The sequence below is a fragment of the Cryptococcus depauperatus genome, chromosome 4 (assembly GCF_001720195.1).
Source record: "Cryptococcus depauperatus CBS 7841 chromosome 4, complete sequence".
Classification (NCBI taxonomy): Eukaryota; Fungi; Basidiomycota; class Tremellomycetes; order Tremellales; family Cryptococcaceae; genus Cryptococcus; species Cryptococcus depauperatus.
This window is the reverse complement of record NC_089471.1, coordinates 1,168,893-1,187,962: the sequence shown is the minus strand read 5'-3', so window position 1 is coordinate 1,187,962 and position 19,070 is coordinate 1,168,893. Positions and strand designations below refer to the sequence as shown.

Below are 19,070 nucleotides of genomic sequence, written 5' to 3'. Positions count from 1 at the left end.
GATGTATTTATGGCTCTGACAACACATCTCCTAGACGAATTGGCTAAGGCAGTTCACAAAAAACAATTGCACTTTTCTTTCACCACGGCAACTTGACATAAAATGAGATCTATATAACATCATGACAGATCTAGCTAGCAAACATAGACTAATGGCTTCGATTCAGATTATCGTCAGTCCCCTACATTCGTTATCCCATTGTTCACAACATTAACATGTCCTTCAAATCTTCTATTTTCTTCCAATTATGAATACACCCAGAATCACCACACCAAGGAACCCGATAGCAGCTGGCAAAACCATATCTTTGGGAACCACGCCTCCCAAGAGTTCCTGTCCATCATCTCGGACAGTACGTCCATGATCTTGCCATTTTCGGGCGTGAACATGCCCATTACCATACGTAGGCTCAATAGCAGGGTCGGCACTAGCTTTTGCCATTTGCTCTTCTTCTTGCTCGACTTGATTGACTTCTTGCTCTACGTCCTTGAGTTTCTCCATTGCCTTTTCGCCACCCAGATCTCGAACTGTTTCTTCCCACACCTTGCCACCATCCACGAGAAGTACAACCCTGTCGCATTTCTGTTCTCGAGCTATGTGAACAGCGTGCGCAACGTCACTGTCGGTAGTGATAGTAACAAGGTCACCTTCGTCATCGGTATAGTGAAGAGTGAAATTGTTGGGGTCTGGCAAGTGAATGGCACCATCCTCCTTGGCATTGAGAGCAGAAAAGAAGGGGTCCGTAGAAAGTTTGCCAGCGATGATATCTCGGAGAAGTTCAAATGAGTCGTGTCGTGCCTGAAACCTGTGGGTCCTGCCAGAGGGAGTTCGGAATTTGAAGATGTATGTTCCATCGTCAACAGGCAAAGCTGGAGTGGCAGAAGATGTGGCACCACGGGTGTGTCCTATGTCAGAAGCAATATCATCTACCGCCGAGGCAGAGTCATTGGGCATGATTTCAGACGTAGGGGATGTTATACTGGACAAGCCACGGGCTTGGTTTATATGAGAACGGGAAGGGGTATCAGGTCTCTCAGAGCCTGATACAACGGAAGCGGTATCGTCATCAGCGCCTCCATGGATACCCTCAAAGAACCTAGACCACATAGGGCCAGATTCTTGGGTTCGGTCTTCGTTCATCGACTCGATCTGAGTTTATTAGCTTATTGACCAGATGCTACAAGGATTGCTTACCTGCTCGAGAGTGGCATAAGTGAGTTTCAAAACGTCAACAATACCAATAAGCCTGCCATCAGCTTCGACAACAGGCAAATTGAGGTAATGTCCATCTACCATCGATCAGAACCACTCATGCCATATAAGCTACAACTCACTGTGCATCTTCTTTAAAGCATCTTGAACAACCATGGTAGGGGGCGCAGTGTCAGGATGGGGAGTCATGACCCTCACCACCGAGCACCTCGAGGCATCTAAACCAGCAGCGATTACTCTTAAAACGATATCTTTGCTTGTAAAGATACCAGCAATCTTGGGGATAGTATTGCCACCGCTGGCACCGCTGATAGCAGATGTGCCAGCATTGTGTTCCATGACGCACACTGCGGTAGTTCGTCGTTCCTTCATGAGCTTTGCGGCATCACGGACAGAAGTTCGAGGGGTGACGGTAGGAGGCGCTGTGCGAGTATCAAGGACAGAAGTCAAATCTGGAAGAGACATGCGCTCTCGTAGAGTTTCAACATAGGCCAACATGGCAGCTGCTTGTGGATTGGCATTCAATCCTGGACCAAGTTCGGATTGAACGCCAGCCAAGGCCGCCGAAAGCTGGGAAGTGGCAGAGGAACCACGCTCAACCTTGGCAAGCGCTTCGTGGAAAACCTTGGTAATGTCGAGCAGACCAACGACATCCCCATCTTCGTTGCAAACGGGCTACACTAGGTTTAGAAGAGTCCCGATAGATCTTGGCGACTCACAAGATGTCTAAATCCTCTGCTAACCATGAGTTGCAAGGCCTCCGTGGCACTGGTGGTGTCTCGGGTGACCATAGGGTTCTTTGTCATGATCTGAGCAACAGAAGTAGCTCTGGGGTCAAGACCCTCGGCAGTAACCTAACAATTTCAGCCACAATCGCAAAATTTTCAACTTACCCTAAAGGCAAGGTCCTTGGCGGTAAAGATACCACTCAAACCTTCCTCTTCATCAACGACCAGTACACAATCTGCTCTCTTAGCCGCACAAAGTTGACTGGCATCAGCCACGCTCATTCCTTCTGGCACAGTCAAGGCAGCGCTAGGCTTCAAACCAGCAACTGTACCCTTTGAGGCTTTCTTGCTGCGCCTGCTTCCGCTATTCGATTGCTGTGGGGCATTGTTTGACCCAGGCCGTTTACGCGAGAGCTCCGATTCAATCTTCTTGCGTAAGGACTGAAGTTTCCCAGCGAATGTAGTAGATTGAGTACGAAAAATAGTCGAGCGCGAGACAGCCGAATGATAGCGTGGACGTGTTTCGTCCGGTACAACAGAGGGTTGCAAGTTGATTTCATCATTGACGTGGGAATGAACAGGGTTCACAGACCCGGGAAATGGGATGGGTGGACCAGCAGATGTTGGGAAGGATTTTGTGTGTTTGATTGGTTTAGGTCGGACCGAGGAAGACCCAGCATGGCGCACGTTTTGGGTTGGCGAGTCAGAACGCGTGATGAGTGATACGGACGACACGTCAAGAGTAGGGTTCAACGCGCCATGGTTGTACGAAGAAGAGCGTATGGAAGAGGGTGGTGTGTCGAGTGGTTTTTGAGACATGTCGAAGCCAACAGAAACGTTGTTAGAGGGAGGCATGAGTGACACTCTCGTAAGCAACAGAACAGATATATAAGAATCAGGCCAGTCGGGCAGAGGTAAAAGTAAAAGATGACAATGTCTTTTGTGTATAGAGAAGTGGAAAAGGCAGAGAAAGAAAAAGAAAAGCCAGCGGAGAAACAAAACAAAAAAAAACAAATCAGGATTAGGGGCCACGACGTGTTTGTTTGCTCCGTGCCAGCCACTCGTCACAGCATGTCCTCAACAGCTTCAGACACAGCTTGATTTTGCTGGATGCAAGTCGTGGAGCCATAGGAGTGAATGGAATACCCATAGAAAGGCATGTAAAAAAAAACTCACCTCATCTCTTTTGCTCTGCTTGCGCCTGGTATCCGAAGCGGGGCTGTTGTAATTCATACTGTCTGTGATGGAAGGTGACTGTGAGATGGATGGATGGAGGCCGCCTTGTGGAACAGGGATACGGGACATAGAAGTTTAAAAGAAAGATTCAAGGAAAGTTTAGAAAAAGAAAAATGAGATGGGCAGCATGATATCAAAGAGTAGCACTAGACGCGAGTTTTCGGTGGTGACGCGTTTTATGGGGGGATGAAATAAGTTCATGTTGGATTTAATAGAGTTGTCTTTTGTAATCTTTGCTGTATTACTCTCTATCTCCGAATGAGCTTGGTAGGTGGCATAGAGAAGGTTGTGATGAGGCTTACCCTTGGAAGCTACCGCGAGAAGAAGAGGGCGATGGCGTCCAGGTCACCTGGGGTGGGTTCTATGCCTCTGGCAAGGCGTTGACATTTGTAGAGGATCAGCAACGTATAAATACTTTTTCAAAGCTGAACAATCGATTCACGGATGTCCAGGATCTCCTGAAAGCCAAGAGGGTGAGTAGGATACAGGCGACTTGGGCAAGGCTCAATTCAGTGTAGGAAGAGAAGGAATACTACGACGATCTTGAGACCGAACTTGAATTAGCAGATGAAGATGAATCTCAGCCAATCATGTACAAAATGGGAGAAGCGTTCTTTTACCTGTCGCTGGAAGAAGCAAGGGCTCAGTTGAAGGAGGATATGAACAAGTATGAACAAGAAATCGAAAAGTTGGAGAACAAGGCGGAAGATTGTGAGAAGGGTATGAAAGAATTGAAAGTGTTGTTGTAAGTTTTGAAGCTGTGATCATTGTTGACCAAAGTGCAAGATATGCCAAGTTTGGGAAACAGATCAACCTTGAGACAAGCCCGTAGCCTCACGCTAATGCATACTCTCTACTTGGCTCAGTGAATTCACGATTTTTCACTTTCTCTTGAAGCTCTTCTACAACCTATCTTCATCAACTTTTTGTCCGTATTTCTTCTTTGCCTTTTTGGCTCTGTTGGCCTTTCTTCTCCTCTCCTTTTCTGCCTTGATCTCCATCTTGGTATATCTCTCCCCAAGCCTCGTCTCCTCAATTTTCCTTCTCTCCTTCTTGCTCATTTCCTCTGCCCCTTCACTCGGCTCCATGTCCACCGTCCCATTGTCTATTCCTTGCAGACCTGCTTTACTAGACAGTTGCCCTGTTGAACGCAATAATTCCAAGCGTTCAGATAAAATCTTGCGTGCAACCTTACGATTCTCTTCCCGTGATCGCGTGGGTTGGGCTTGAACTCTGATCCCAGTTGGAATATGCGTTAGCGATACAGAAGAGTTGGTTTTGTTGATGGCTTGACCACCCGGACCTCTCCCTATATGGTATTGGTTCTTGCATTGGACGTGAGAAGGTAAACTGCACCTTTTACAAAGCGTTCTCTCAATTCATCTTCTGGTATCTCGACAGTTCTCTGTCTTGACAATATCCGATTGAGCTTCTTGATAGAGCCCGGAAGTCGAGGCCGAATAGGTAATGTTTTCTCTGGCTATGAATTGGTCAATTCCCATATCTCCTTGCTTTTTCATGCTCAAGGTGTACCAGTGCTCTTTCTTTCCCTGGCGGAGCCTTCCATGCATCAACTTCTTCCGCATACACGTCTTCGACTTGGACAACAGGTCCAGATTCACCAAAAAGATCCTCCTCAAATTCTTCCATATCTACCTCTCTCTCTCTCTTTTTGGTGGAGTACCCAGCATAGGTCATTCTCCAACGTTGTGGACTGAATAAGGCAGGAGCAGGGGCAGGAGGATGGAAGTATGCTGTAGAGAGTAGACGAGATGCTGTCAAGATTGGCTTTGGAAACATAGCGCTTTTCAAGTTGAAAGAGATAATAGAAATCAACATTAAAAGTCGACTGCTGAAATGCGTTAATCGTTAACTTTCCACTTCACTTTGTAACTGTACCAACTTTTCGTTCTGTATACATTTCACCGCATTGGAATAATCACTCGATTTGCATACTTTACACAAAGACGAATAGTTAAGCCAGCTAGGCGGCTAACTAGTAAACCCTTGTAGCATGCAACATTGTTATATGCATTTAGCCTTTCCTTATACCACTATCAAGTCAATTGGCCCATTACTAATACAGTAATACATATTGAAAACAATAAACTTTTACTTATGGGTGGAAGCGCCACATTAACGGCGTTTTGTTTTTGGATCTTTTACTACCGTTTACTCTCGGTTTTTTTTATCTTTTAAGCCATTTCACTTTTAGTATTGACGTTTTTGTATTAACGCTTTGAAAAAAGAAAACTCAGTTTCGCCATGGCTGATCCCAGTGCATTCTACGAGCCCGAAGAGGATGAGCTTTTATCCCAACTAGCTGTTCCCGTCCAGCAATACCAATCACTCTCAGAAGGAGACGAATATCAACGATTGCAAGAACTCGAGCAGCACGCATATGCTCAGCAACAGAGCACACTAGCTCAACAAGAACAGGAGCAGCTAGTGGCGCTGAACACAGTGCCAGAAGATGTCAAGAGGGTAAACACTTTTAGATTTGATGGGTGAGAGGGGATGGTTGATGTGGTTCAGTTTTTGGTGCTATTCCATCAAGCTATCCTTGAAAATGACCTTCCGACTATAACAAACATGTACGAGTCTGGCTGGAACAAGCTTACTCAGGTTGGTTTGAGTAAGAGTGAGAAAAAATACGTTGAGCTAAAGTAGGCTGGATAGGCACACTACTTGAACAATGAATGGCCAGATCCTGAGCTGGTCGCCCCACTTGTTCAGAATGGTATGTACCAAGTAACACGAGGTGGAATGATGTTGAAAGAGGTCTAGATCAAGTGTTTCTGACTCTCTACCGAGAGCTTTATTTTCGACATGTTTATGCCAAACTTCAGCCTACTATTGACGATCGATTCCAGTCGTATGAAAACATTTGCGAGCTATTCAACTACCTCCTCAGTAAGTTTTTGTGTAGGTTCTGGGATTTGGCTGACGTTTATAGATTCGGACGGGCCGGTACCTCTTGAACTTCCTATTCAATGGCTGTGGGATATGCTGGATGAATTTGTTTACCAATTCACCTCATTCTCTCACTGGCGATCTAATCCTAAATCAAAGAGCGAAGAAGAGCTTGAGATGCTCGCTGACTCCCCGCATATATGGTCCTCCTACTCTGTCCTCAACGTTCTCTACTCTCTTGTACAAAAGTCTCAAATCAATGAACAACTCAAAGCTGAGAAGGAAGGAAAAGGTACCGAAGAGGTTACAGAGGTTGCTGGTGAATATGGGAGTAAACCTCTGTATAGAAACTTGGGCTATTTCTCCTTGATTTGTCTTTTACACGTCCATGTACTGTTAGGGGACCCCACTTGTGAGTACACGACATTTGCACTACAAAATCAGTGTTGACATAGGATCAGTGGCTTTACAAACGATGGAAAGCGTCGATCTTGGCGGAGCAGCCTTCCTTACTCGAATTACTGCTTGCCATGTCACCACTTATTACCATGTAGGCTGTGCCTATATGGCCCTTGGTCGATGGCCTGATGCCATCAAGACATTTGTGTCTGTTCTCATATTTTTCATTCGAATGAAGCAATACCATACTAGATCCTACCAATATGGTTCTGTGAGTTATGACCTCTGACCCTGTGTTGCCGTCTAACGTTCTTTAGATTGCCAAGACTTGCGAACGAATGTACGCTCTTCTTGCCATCTGCACCACTCTCTCCCCCGGTCCCTCGGACGAGAATATCATGACAATCGTCAAAGAACACTATGGTGACCAACTGGCCATACTGCAGCGAGGCGGTAATGAAGCTATTGACACATTTAAAGAGCTCTACCTTCAAGCCTGTCCCAAATACCTAAATGTCAACCCACCTCCATACGGAGATCACTCCGCACTCGAAGCCTGGCTCGCTCGCCCTCCCATTGACGCTACTCAGAGACATCTCGAACTGTTTTTGAGTTATGTGAAGGCAGTTCAGGGCGTCAATGAGATGCGAAACTTGTTAAAACTTTACACCTCGATTGACGCTGCGAAACTTGCGGCATTCTCTACATCAAGAGATGGAGAAGAAGCGATTACAGAAGAACAAATTTTACAACAGTTGATGGTCCTCAAGCGCGCGAGCAGTACTTACGCACGCTCCCACGACAAGTCGAATGGAGGCTCATTGTTGGATGGCGAGCGGATAGTAACGAACAATCTTGACTTTACCATTGAAGGAGTAAGTTGTGCCTCTTTTTCTTTTATCAGCTTAATTGGTGGCTAATAAGACCCAGACAATGGTTAATGTCGAAGAAACTACTTCTCACAGAAGATTTGCCGGTTTCTTCATTCGGAACGCCGAACATGCCCAGCGAACTCTAACTTCTATCAGATCAGCCCCCCTTCCTACTCGTAAACCTGCTAACACCACTTCGTTGTCTAGTGACTCAACAGGAAAAGCAGATATAACTCCAGCCGCCTCAACGTCATTGGCGACTTCAGAGAAAAAGCCTGGTGCATGGGTACCCAAGTCTAGACAGGTAAGGATTGCGGCATAGGTGATGGGGAGATGGATCTTGGTTTAGCTCAGTATGTGTATGCATTTATGGGACCTATGTATGGAAGACTTCATTTAAACACTCTGGGATGTTGAGCGGAAGAACAATGTTAGTAGAAACAACGAGTTTTGCTAGAGATGAAGAGGAGAAAAAAAAACTGCCCTCACCGAGAATCGAACTCGGAGCTGAGGATTACGAGTTTATAGTCAAATCGACTTCATACTCAAGTATGAGACCTTCGTGTTACCACTACACCATGAGGGCATATGTTGCACAATAATGTGCCTATCTTAATAATATAAATACGCATGATAAATATTTATGGCTTTTCTATAATCATACTTATTCTGTCCCGCCCTCCTGCAGTCCAGTCATTTAGGAATGGCCCATGTTCATTAGTCATCAATCAACAAGTATATTGTTGTCTACTTGTATATAAGATGCAAGAATACTCTTGGTAAAGTTGAGTGGATGATCACGAATAGCATTCGTCTAACAGAGAATGTTCTTCCAGAATCTGTTGATGTTTGAGCAAGAGCATTAGACTGTTATTGAGTGCAACGTATACCAACAGCAGAGTGTGATTCGATTAGAACCTAATCCTTTAATCGATCTATTGTAGCTATTCTATATCTAACGCTACTGCAAAACTTACCATCTAGGCCATCATTGAATCAGATGTCTCACTCTGTGCAACTAGAACACTAAAGAGCAACAATCAGAGTCAAGTGAAATACGCGGAAGTATGTTTTCCAGCACATTCATATTACATGACCTCCTCCAAATCATCATCTTCTTCTTCGTTGTCATCTATCTCGGTTTTTACATCCTTTTCCTCTTTGATTTCGTTCTTTACGTCCCGCTGTACCTCGCCTTTAACTTCCTGACCTTCAGGACCTTTCCAAGCGTCTTCCCTCCATTCTTTTTTGAGCTGCCAGTATCCTATGTATTTTCCCTCTTTCACCTGCTCAGCTACATCCCGCATAACTTCACGAAGCCAAGCATCAGGCTGCTCGAGAGTTTGTTTCAGAGCCGCAAGGGACCAGTATGGATGATCTCGGAAACACTGGAATATTCTGTCTGTAAGTTCGTTTCGTTCGAGACGAGCGAAGCGTTCCCCAGTCTGCTTGGACGAAATCTGATTACAGGTTAACAATGACTCTAAAAGACGAAAAAAAATGGACCTACAATCATATTGCGGCCAAAAGTAGAATTTGCAATTCGGAAACCACTGGCTAGCTGATTTTGCTCTGCTTGGGACAAACCTGTGTCTTCCATACGTATGACAGGACTGCGATGAGGGTTATAAACATGAATGATAGCAGATAACCAATTGTGAAAGCATACCGCTTGGATTGCTCAGCCTCGTTCATCCGTTCTTTGAGCAAAGCTAGATATTTTTGGTTTCTCATAGGTTGAACATGTCCCTCATGATCGACTCTAGCCAGCAACTTGGGATTTGCTTTATCTCGTCTTCTCTTCCCCCAGGCATCCCTAGGTACGCTCCCTGCTTGCCCACTTTCATTACCTTTGTCATACAATTTTTTCACCTCTGAAAAGAGAAATGTATTTCTTGAGCGCTCCTCGGGAATATGTACGCTGAATTCATCGGGTATATCCTGAGTATCGTACTTTGCCTTTTTAGCTCTGGAGCCTTCTGCAGAGTCGTCGGGATGTGATAATTTGAGGGTAATATGAGGCGGGGTTGTAGAGTTGTCGATAACCAGCCGACCTAGCTCTACGCCAGAATCTTCGACAGCTTCCCAACGTTTGAGAAGAAAGTTGGGTACTTTGATCGCCCACACAGAGGATGTGTCTTTGCGTTCCGAGATAGCGAGATGTTCCTCTTCTTCCTGAGGCAAAGGAAAGGAAGAGGAGGGAGCAGAAAGTCCAGAAGTTACCGGCGATGACATGAAGAGTCAAATTCTAAAGATAAGGAAATAAGATCATGACAACAGTAACTGTTCTAAATGATGATTGTAACAACAAAATAGAATAACAGAATCTCCTTGAATCACGTGACATGATTTCCACTACTCACATCAACTTGAATGTTTCTATATCATCTTTTCATTCTCGTCTTTTTTTCTGGAAGGCCAATCTAACTGGGCCTCTTCAACGACGGCCGCTTACTGCATGGGCCAAACTGATACCTTTGTCCTGTTAACTTCCTATCAGGTCCTCATGAAACCTCATGAAACCTCAAGACACACTGTTTTCAGAATGAGAACAACGGTGTAGGTTTAAATCAAAATTTGGAGCAGCATGAAGTAAAGCAGTGTATGAAATATTACATGGTAAGCCAAAGCTCATATGCAGTATCCCCCAACATCTCGTTCTGATGTCGTGGAAATTTAGTATTATGACAGCATGGTAGGCAGCGCCAATCAGACAAACCTTATGATCCAAATGCGCTCAAAACCAGCATTAAGAATGGACTTTTATGGGTAAACTCTCAAATAGCTATGCTCATCAAAATTACAAGGCGGCCATTAATGCAAGATGTACCCAAGTGGATTACATTCCCCAGACTGTCGCCGCCAACCCGGCCAAGTCAATGCACATAAATAACATCTCTGCAGTGCTTTGCTCATCAAAATATTGGCTGACCATGCAGCCTTCAACAAACTAACTATGGAGGAACAACTCGTTTCTATGTGCCAGACAGTATATACTCATACAAACACAGTGACGTCTCTATTTTCATCGTTGTTCTATGTGCAAAAGCCTTGAATTAGAACTTGACTCAGCCCAGTTACTTACTATAGCATAATAGGTCTACTTTCCGATTGATCGTAATTTGAGGCAAGAGAAGAACATCTCTCTTGTAGCAACACACGGTCGACAGAGCAAGGGGAGGAAACTATAAGGGCAACACTGGAAATATCGATCAAAGAAGACAATGGTTTGAAGTAAGCAGACAAGACTATGGCTGGTTCAATTCGATCATGTCTTTTTAATCCAGACCTTTCTCAATTATTCACAACCTTTATAAAAAGCCACCTCCTGAGGACATGGAGGTGTCCACTTCTTCTCTCTATATTTCCTCACTAAGTACTGCCAATGGTCAACTTCTCGTGGATATTTCTTCACGCTAATCTCAAGCTCTTCAACGAACGGATCTTCAAGGAACTCTAAACTCATTACCAGACCAGGAAATCCGGTAATTCAATTTTGTACAAGGCAAAAGGATCAATCTGGCAAAAGTTATTGTTGGTTGAATGTTGATACCAAGATTCCCCCAATCTGAATTACTAGAGTTAGGAAGGGGAGGAACTGTTACAGATGAAATGGGTCTGGGAAAGACATGGACGATTATTTCCTTGGTCCTTGCTACTCAGAATGAACTGGTCAAGGATGAATGTAGCAAAGGTTCGTTCATTGTTCGTTTATTTATTCCAAGTAATCGGACTAATCAGATACATGATCACTGTTAGGATGATAGATACTAGTCCTCCCTCTTCGGCCTCTCAAACAGGGAAAAATCAAGAGAGTTGAGGATACAGTGCATGCCTGAGAGGCATAATGGTATGAACAATCCCTAGAGAATAGCACAAGGCCTGCCTTTGTCTATTTTAGCTAGGTTATCCTCAGTGAAGCTTATCCCGTCACAGGGATTTCCAGTCCCAGTCCTATCCTTGCCTTAATCCTGATACAAGATCGGCATAAAGGTACAAAAGACTGGTAAAAAAAAAGTCAAATCCAACGACACACAAGAGATTCTTAGCATGAAGCAGCTGTACAAAGAGCATTCATGCCATTCCAAGACGGTTGAAAAATTCATCATAGTTTACATTCGCGATCCATGGAGTCGAGACATGGCACAAGCTTCTTCAACAGTTACTCAGGCAGCTATATATCTACATCTGTATTGTTGAAGCAGCGTTGTTTTCTTCAACAAAAATCTTGAGAATAACCTCTTTGGCATCATTCAAGAAAGCTTTACCCTTCTCGGCCTCTGTTCCGTTGCTAAGAATGGCAAATCTTTTATTGAGGCTAGGGCAATCCACCACTAGTGACTGGTATCCATCTTTTACGGACTCAACCTCAAAGACAGAGATGTTCTCAAATGTTGCAGCTGTCATGGGAAGAATTGAAGGATACTCAAGGAAGGTGGGAAGGGCTTTGAGGATCCTCGCCTGTTTCTCATTCAGATTCGTTCTTTTTCTGGACTGTAAACTCAACAAAAACTTACCATGTCCCTTCCTGAGACTACGACGCCTTCTGCGGCTTTCAACCCTGGGGCTACATTGTTCTTAGAGGAATCGAATTTGGACCATTGTGTCTTGAGGGGTTCAAATAGTTCTTTCTGCATGTTTTCTTCCAGAGATTTACCGGTCAGATGAGAGATCAAGACAGATAAAAGAGCCCAAGGTGCATTAGATCGGGTTCCATTGGATCCAGATTGAAGAGTTCTTACCTAGAAAATGGTCAAGCCGTTCAGTGTCGTTTCCAAAAATCACCCAACACCACTCACAATGTCTTCATCAGTCATCTCAGGAGAGACTTCACATCCAGCTACTCTATCTCGACAAATATCGTAGCAAGTCCATTTCTTGATATGCTCATTAAGCCCGGGATGGGTGTTGAGCATTTCGCCGATAGGAGTTTCAAAAGTGAAACCTGCTTGACGCAGGATCTTACCGAGGACGATAGTAGTGAGTAACTTTGTTGCAAACAGGAGAGGGAAAAAAGTTTCTTTCTGTATCTTTTCACTACCATCTATGCCGAATGTACTTGATACCCGATTGCATTGCTCATTCGAGCCTTCTTTGACGATGGCCAGAATGTAGCCAGAGACATTGTACTCTCTCTTGCATTCCCTCATACCTTGATTTGATCGTATGATAAGATTGTCAAGGGCCGTTTGGGCTTTGACAAAAGAAGAGTCGTGTTCAGTTGACATAGTTATATCTGTGAGGTTTGCACTTTGTGTTTGGTGATGATCAATCTTTCGTCACTGTAAAGTGGCAAAACAGAATCTTTTATAGCTATAAAGAGACCAAAGTGGATTTGAGTCACTTCTGAAGTTGCTTGGAACAAAGGATGTTTGAAAAAGAGATCGTCAAGGGATGTTCGAAAGAGAAGGCTTCGTCCAGGAACACTTTCCAATGAATTGAAAGAATACAAAAATCTTATCAACCATCGGGGATTGACACAAACTGTTTCAAAGGCAAGGTGGTACATTGACTAGGATTTGATTTCTCTTATCGGTCCTAAACTCTGACGTTGATCCTTTTCCTCTTACCTCTTCCTTCCTCCAGCCTCTTCTTAACTGCCTCCTCATCCATACCTTCTGTTTCATAGAGTCCTGCAACTCTTTCACTTTCCCAGCGTTCCTTGAGAAATTTGAGCGCAGCCAAGTTATAGCCCATCACGTCTCGTTGTTGTGAGAGAGCTGCCCGTAGATGGTGCCGCAGAGTTAGGAGAGGTGTTCGCATGATGCGGTTGGAAGTTATCTGAGCAGAGTGGGTTCGTAGCAAGAATAAGAGTATACGAGATGTAAGTATCACGTCTTTACCCTTTCGTACCATTCCATTAGACACTGCCAAGTTTCAATAATGATCAACTTACCTGCACAGCCCATTCGTCCAAGTAGCCCATCAAACTAATTACCATTCTGAATGGCAACACTAGCAACGCATCTTCCATATTCGCCACGGGAATGCTCTTGACAACTTTTAACACGTGTTGTTCCGGCTCCAAATCACCTCGTGCGATTAGCTCAGCACTCCTAGATGGACGAGGAATATCTATCCCGGAACGAGCCTTTTCCTCTTCCCATTGATGCACAGCCTGTCGATCGGCATCGGCAAGTTCAAGAGCTTCCATAATCTTTTCGCCCGAAATCAAGGTTTCTGCAGTCTGCTTCTGAACTGCTTCCACTTCATCGACTCCTTCATCGCCTTCACCAGTATCCTTGTTGAGCGAATCGGCAACATTGGATTCATACAATGCCTCAAATTCCTTCTCGCGTTCTTCCTCGAGGAACAGGGGCTCATCAGTCTTCTCCCATATCCGAATAGACTTGTCGTGCGAGCCTGTGACAACAAATTGAGAATTCCAAGAAGTCGCAATTGCCCAAATCTCGCCATGGTGACCCTCAAGTTTCTGGATAAGCTCAAACTTATCGCCATCCCAATATTTAACCATGGTGTCTTTGCCCACGGTCCAAAAATTATGGCTACCAGCCTCCTTTTCAAAGGATACGCCCATGACAGCATCATCGTGCGCAAAGATGCTTTTATGACAATCACCAAAATCCATGCCCCAAATTTTAACATTCTTGTCTGCCGAACAAGTCACGATTAACTTGGAATCGCTGGAAATGTCAAGTGCAAGTACAGGCAGTTTATGGCCATAGAGAGACAGGAAAAATTTGAGTGTATCTGAGAAAAATATTTTAACAGTGGAATCTAGAAGAGAGAGAGCGAGAAAGCGACCGTTAGGAGAAAATTTGAGCGAAAGAACATCGTCAGTCATTTTTAGCGTCCTTGTATGAACCAAGGCCAGTGCCTTGGTCTTGTACTGTTTGGTTGTAAGCCCGAGCGTACTGAGAACTTTGGAGGGACCTACTACAGTCTCTACACCTAAACGGCTGACAACTCTCTCACCTTCTCCATTTTCCTTCATCTCAAAGTCCCAAAACTTGACATCTTTGTCTGCACTTCCTGTCACCAGACCTCTTCCATCTGGTCGTACACTGATACTCCATATAGGGCCAGAGTGGGCCGTATAAGATTTGATTATAGACGAGGCAGCAACATCATAAAGAATTAGTTCGCCCGACTTGGTACCTACCACGACGTGGCGATCTCCAGGGAGAAAGGTTGAGCAGAGTGCATAGCTACACTCCATCGTTCTAATGCAAGCAGTTGTCCTCACATTCCAAATTTTCAAAGTTCCACTAGATGCGGAAGCAATTACTTGGCTATCGGAAGAAATGGAGATGGTACGAATGTCCTGACGATGGCCTTGCAACTCAATAGAATGTGTCTTTGTGGGTTCGGAGGACGACCCATCGAAAAGTTTGGATTTGCGTTGAGGTGTAGGAATGGTATATGACTCTAGAGAGTTATTTGAGAGAGCCAACAAAAGCTTTCTCGTAGTTAGCTATGGCCATTGAACAATAAAGCACAGAACTCACTGAGATACCACCCTTAATGGATGAAGCATTTTCGTCAGCGAAAGCAAAGCTTTTGACTTTGGCATTAGTCCTGACGGCACACCAAACAGCCATCCTGTCTTTCCATTCGATGGGTTCTTCATCTACTTCAGCATGCTTATTGTCTTCCTTGCCTTTATGATCGTTCTTCCTCTTCTTTTCTCTTTCCCTCTTTTTCCTCCTAGCCCTCTTAGCACTCAATTCTTCCTCTGTTCGAAGTCGTAAGACAATCACTCCTCTTTCAGAAGTTTGAAGTGTCAGAAGAGGTAAAGTAGGGTGCCAGCTAATCTGTGAAACGGGATAGGCTAAAGACGGAAGCGGCAGCGCACAGAGTGGTTGGACAACGGAAGGAAGTTCGCCTCTTTCGTTTTCAACTAATCCACAGGCTAAGACCGATTTCTCAATAGTCCACACCTTGACTTCACCATCTCCACTTCCAGTGACGACGATCCATCGACCATTAACTCTCATTTCTTTCTCATCACCTTCTTCTTCAGCAACTTGTGGATTGATAGGCTCATCGTTGACAGCGAGACTGGTCACTTCGCTCTTGCCTACCACAATGGTCTGTATACAGTGCTGAGTTCCGAGATCCCAAATCTTGAGGTAGGTGTCTCGACTAGTTGAGACAAGCCATCCAGGGTGACCTCCTCTTGGGTGAGGAATAAACGCAAGGCCGGTGATAGATGCGCGGTGACCTTTGAGACGGAATAAACCCACTTCGCCTATACGGTCCCAAACAACAATCTCTCCTTCACTGCCTCCTGAGGCAAGTCGAGAACCATCAAGATCCCAAACCATGTTTGTGATACCCTTTTTGTGGCCATTAAAAGCCACCACCTCCGTAGCCTCGACATCAGGTATGGCTGGGTGATAAGACCAAAGACGGATGGAACCGTCCTGGTAAGAAACTGCAAATGTAACAGGGATAGTTGAGGTGGAAGTGAAGGGGGTGGGTGCTGGAATGAGGTATGTGACGGGAGAGGTGATGCCGGCTGAATGCCACATTGACACCATCTGTCCTTTCTTAACGTCCCATACGAGCACATCTTCCCATCCTGGGACAAAGGCCAGTCGACCGTTGTAAGCAGAGTTTGCGGTGGGTGAACATATAACACCAAACACCTACAAATATGGTTAGTATAAGATAGAAGAAGGAAATTTCTACCTGCCTGCGTTGGACCATGCCTCAAATACGATTTGACCATCTTTTGGACTTTTGAATGAAAGAAAGATAATTGTCTCAAATATTTTAGAAATTATAAAATAGATTTTGATGTATTACGTAACTGCATGCGCCTAACGTTCCAATCTCATTTGAACGAGCCTAACTGGCCTATACAACTTCTACTTTCATGCATATTTCTACAATGCACATGCATTTGGTCAGTCACAAAAGTTTCTACAAATAAAATATCACTTTGTCGAGCATGCAAGCTTTATAGCAATAAATCGCCAAAACCTCCACCTGGTTTGGCAGGAGCCTGAGGCTGAGAAGGTGCTTTGTCTCCGCTGTTCCCTGGTCCAGCAGAGGGGAGGGGAACAGATCCCCAGAGTGTGTTGTTGATCTTTTCCTTCTCCAAATCCTTGATTGTTTTGCCTGACAAGGGTTTTTGTTGAGCCATGGGCTTTCCGATAGACGAAAGAGACGAGGCAAGTAGGTCGTCAAAAGTAGCACTGCCTCCAGTAGGTTTAGGAGAGAGGGCAGCTGGAGTGGTTGTAGAAGATTGAGAGGACAAATGGGATCTGGAGTTTTTTGCAGTGGCTAAAGAGGGAGTAGCGGAGGAGGAGGAAAAAGACGTGGTAAAACCGCCATAGTTGGGAGCGGAGGTAGTAGAGATCGGTGGTGACGCTACTGGGTTGGTAGCGAGTGTTGCTTGTTGAAGAGTAGTAGAGGGAGCGAGAGGGGCAGTAGAGTTGAGAAGGTCAAAAACATTGTTACTGGTAGGTTTAGGTGCCGCAAGAGCAGCGGAAGGAACAGCGCTTGGACCAGAAACAGCTGATTGAAAGTCATCAAAATCGTCTAGGACGTTATCAGCCATTGTCAAGAAAGCACCGTAGTAAAGCTCACCGTCAGCAGCTACTGGTGCTGCATTGGTAATCGCTGGAGCAAGTGATGACACAGGCTCGTCGTCAAAGTCGAAAAGGTTGACTTCTTTAACATTTTCTACCTTTTTATCTTTAGAAACAGTCTTGGGTGGAACAGTCGCACCGGTTCGAGAACTGGTCTTGTGAGAGATGGAAGTTGTCCTTCTTGGCGGTTCATCGAAATCATCGGCGCCCTCGTACTCCTCGTATTGCAGCTGTTGTGATGAAGTGTCTCTGAAACTTCTGAGAGAAGACCTGTAATCGTTGGCTTCATATTCCCCACTGTCTCCGCCAAATCTAGGGCTTCCGTCACCCAAAGAATCACTACCAAACCCGCCATATCGACCTCCTGCGGCAGTCGCAAAGTTTGATCCATCATTACCGACACCTTGATATTTGTTCTTATTTGCGCGAGCCTTACGACGCTCGGCACGGATTTTTTCAACATCTGAAAGAAGTAGAGCAATCTCTGAGGCCCGATTTCTCACTGTTGATTTTGAGCTAGAGCACAGATGTGAACAGGATATTACTTGCCATTGATTCCCTGATCTTTGCCCTTGTCATCAATGTAATGAAAGCTACGGAGCATTTTGATGGTTGAAACATGGGCGCGGGCATCGTCCACCACACGTTCTGAACCATTTTTGACAAGAAATTCGAGCAGAGTAAGTGCCTCCACATGGTAATCAGCATGTTTGGTAAGCCTAGAGATGAATCAGAATACCTTGTAAATCTGCCGCCATTCACGTGCTTCTTTTCTATATAGGGATTAGCAACTGATACTTTGTATTAAACAAACCATGCTTACTCCATGAAGCGAGAATATATAGTAGGCATAATCTCATTGAAATGGGAACTACGACTGTCAGCCAAGTTTCAACAAAAAATCCGTCATTCCCACAAGCTATGAGTTCTGCCCAACGCGGGTTAGCGCCTATACTATGATGCCCAACCGCAACTGACCCATCTGCAATCTGCTGCATTAATGTTGACGATGCTCCCCATGGATCATCATTGGTGGCCTCTTTGACCTTGGCCTCCATCTCGCTAACATTGAGAATAGCGTTCTTGGCTTGTGTATAGTACGACTTGACGTCGTACATTGTGATTTGGGAAGCCTGCTTAGCAAGACCTGTACGGGAACGGTTAGAGAAGATGTTTTGGTTGTATTATAATGGCTCTCACTGTCAATCAATTCCATTTTGATCAAAATGTTGGTTTTAAAAAGTAATTATCAAGAGAAAAGTAATAAAACAAATGTATCTTGGGTATAGGAAGAGCATAAAGAATTACGTGGCATTTCGTTATCACCAATGGTGTCTGGAGATTAGGTGCATTTTTACATCAAATTCATGTCCTATACTCAAAATACTATATATACAGGCAACATCGCTGTTATAACTTGAATCAAAGCTCAAATGAGTATTACGGTTGGATGTGATAGGCTTGCCTGTATCTTAATGTCATATTATAACAGAAATGATAGGGGTACGGCGCTCTGTGGGGCTATGACAGACCGAAGGATTTTCCTGCTTCATCCCAACATTCTGGCAGTTGAATTATCTCCTCCAGGTAATCGTAATGCCTTGTCATGGTGTGCAGGTGGAACCTGCTTTTAAAAAGTATCCAATTCTGTCGTGGAACTGGTCCTGGGACGACTTGGCCATACTCTTTTCTTTTTTTCATGATAACTAAAAATTGGACTTGATGAGGACACAACGACTACTTTCGTGAAAGGGTCTTACCGATTTATTGACAACAACGAGACAGGGCAATCAGTCTTGAAAACTCGCCAATAATGTGATGGATATCCAGTGAGTTGCTTGCTCATCGAAGACGCTCAAAGTAGTACTCTTACATTGGCTGTGAGTTAAAAACAAGGCTCCAAAGCCTCAAGCAAGACAGCTACACAATGTACACCATCTGCAAAAGACATCTCAAATTTTTTGTTAAGAATCAGAAGAGGACAAGGGCAGTAATGCTTTGGGAAGGCTAGAATAGTAGAGAATAAGCGGGAGAATGATTAGTTTTCCCTTTGATATAATGTTGAGATCGCCAACAGTACAAAAAGCAGGTTCAGGAGCTGTAATGAAGATATGAACAATAACTCAAACTACAAAAAGAATTAAGTGAAT

The 19,070-nt window shown here is 44.5% G+C and overlaps 8 protein-coding genes across 8 annotated transcripts; 2 read left to right on the top strand and 6 right to left on the bottom strand.

Moving 5' to 3' along the window:
- Positions 1–231: 231 nt before the first annotated feature.
- L203_103776 (uncharacterized protein) lies at positions 232–3,245 on the bottom strand (the record flags this gene model as incomplete). The annotated part of the gene is made up of 6 exons (XM_066213168.1): positions 232–1,149; positions 1,195–1,289; positions 1,335–1,887; positions 1,932–2,021; positions 2,106–2,381; positions 3,117–3,245. The coding sequence occupies 6 exons, from the start codon at positions 3,243–3,245 to the stop codon at positions 232–234; spliced, it is 2,061 nt and encodes a 686-aa protein (XP_066069265.1).
- Positions 3,246–3,434: 189 nt separating this feature from the next.
- Positions 3,435–3,925, top strand: L203_103775 (uncharacterized protein; the record flags this gene model as incomplete). The annotated part of the gene is made up of 3 exons (XM_066213167.1): positions 3,435–3,443; positions 3,488–3,649; positions 3,695–3,925. 3 exons carry the CDS (start codon positions 3,435–3,437, stop codon positions 3,923–3,925), a joined length of 402 nt encoding a protein of 133 aa, XP_066069264.1.
- A 153-nt stretch (positions 3,926–4,078) lies between these two features.
- On the bottom strand, positions 4,079–4,976 carry L203_103774 (uncharacterized protein; the record flags this gene model as incomplete). Its single annotated transcript, XM_066213166.1, has 3 exons — positions 4,079–4,485; positions 4,533–4,656; positions 4,710–4,976. 3 exons carry the CDS (start codon positions 4,974–4,976, stop codon positions 4,079–4,081), a joined length of 798 nt encoding a protein of 265 aa, XP_066069263.1.
- A 465-nt stretch (positions 4,977–5,441) lies between these two features.
- L203_103773 (eukaryotic translation initiation factor 3 subunit L) lies at positions 5,442–7,682 on the top strand (the record flags this gene model as incomplete). The annotated part of the gene is made up of 8 exons (XM_066213165.1): positions 5,442–5,660; positions 5,712–5,801; positions 5,856–5,916; positions 5,964–6,089; positions 6,133–6,501; positions 6,551–6,759; positions 6,806–7,363; positions 7,419–7,682. 8 exons carry the CDS (start codon positions 5,442–5,444, stop codon positions 7,680–7,682), a joined length of 1,896 nt encoding a protein of 631 aa, XP_066069262.1.
- A 766-nt stretch (positions 7,683–8,448) lies between these two features.
- Positions 8,449–9,595, bottom strand: L203_103772 (uncharacterized protein; the record flags this gene model as incomplete). Its single annotated transcript, XM_066213164.1, has 3 exons — positions 8,449–8,820; positions 8,871–8,973; positions 9,030–9,595. The coding sequence occupies 3 exons, from the start codon at positions 9,593–9,595 to the stop codon at positions 8,449–8,451; spliced, it is 1,041 nt and encodes a 346-aa protein (XP_066069261.1).
- A 1,947-nt stretch (positions 9,596–11,542) lies between these two features.
- Positions 11,543–12,588, bottom strand: L203_103771 (uncharacterized protein; the record flags this gene model as incomplete). Its single annotated transcript, XM_066213163.1, has 3 exons — positions 11,543–11,821; positions 11,878–12,102; positions 12,160–12,588. 3 exons carry the CDS (start codon positions 12,586–12,588, stop codon positions 11,543–11,545), a joined length of 933 nt encoding a protein of 310 aa, XP_066069260.1.
- Positions 12,589–12,898: 310 nt separating this feature from the next.
- On the bottom strand, positions 12,899–16,055 carry L203_103770 (uncharacterized protein; the record flags this gene model as incomplete). The annotated part of the gene is made up of 5 exons (XM_066213162.1): positions 12,899–13,204; positions 13,257–14,210; positions 14,259–14,780; positions 14,830–15,972; positions 16,020–16,055. 5 exons carry the CDS (start codon positions 16,053–16,055, stop codon positions 12,899–12,901), a joined length of 2,961 nt encoding a protein of 986 aa, XP_066069259.1.
- A 231-nt stretch (positions 16,056–16,286) lies between these two features.
- Positions 16,287–18,136, bottom strand: L203_103769 (uncharacterized protein; the record flags this gene model as incomplete). The annotated part of the gene is made up of 8 exons (XM_066213161.1): positions 16,287–16,870; positions 16,919–17,418; positions 17,466–17,608; positions 17,660–17,693; positions 17,744–17,791; positions 17,837–17,848; positions 17,899–18,067; positions 18,121–18,136. The coding sequence occupies 8 exons, from the start codon at positions 18,134–18,136 to the stop codon at positions 16,287–16,289; spliced, it is 1,506 nt and encodes a 501-aa protein (XP_066069258.1).
- Positions 18,137–19,070: the final 934 nt, after the last annotated feature.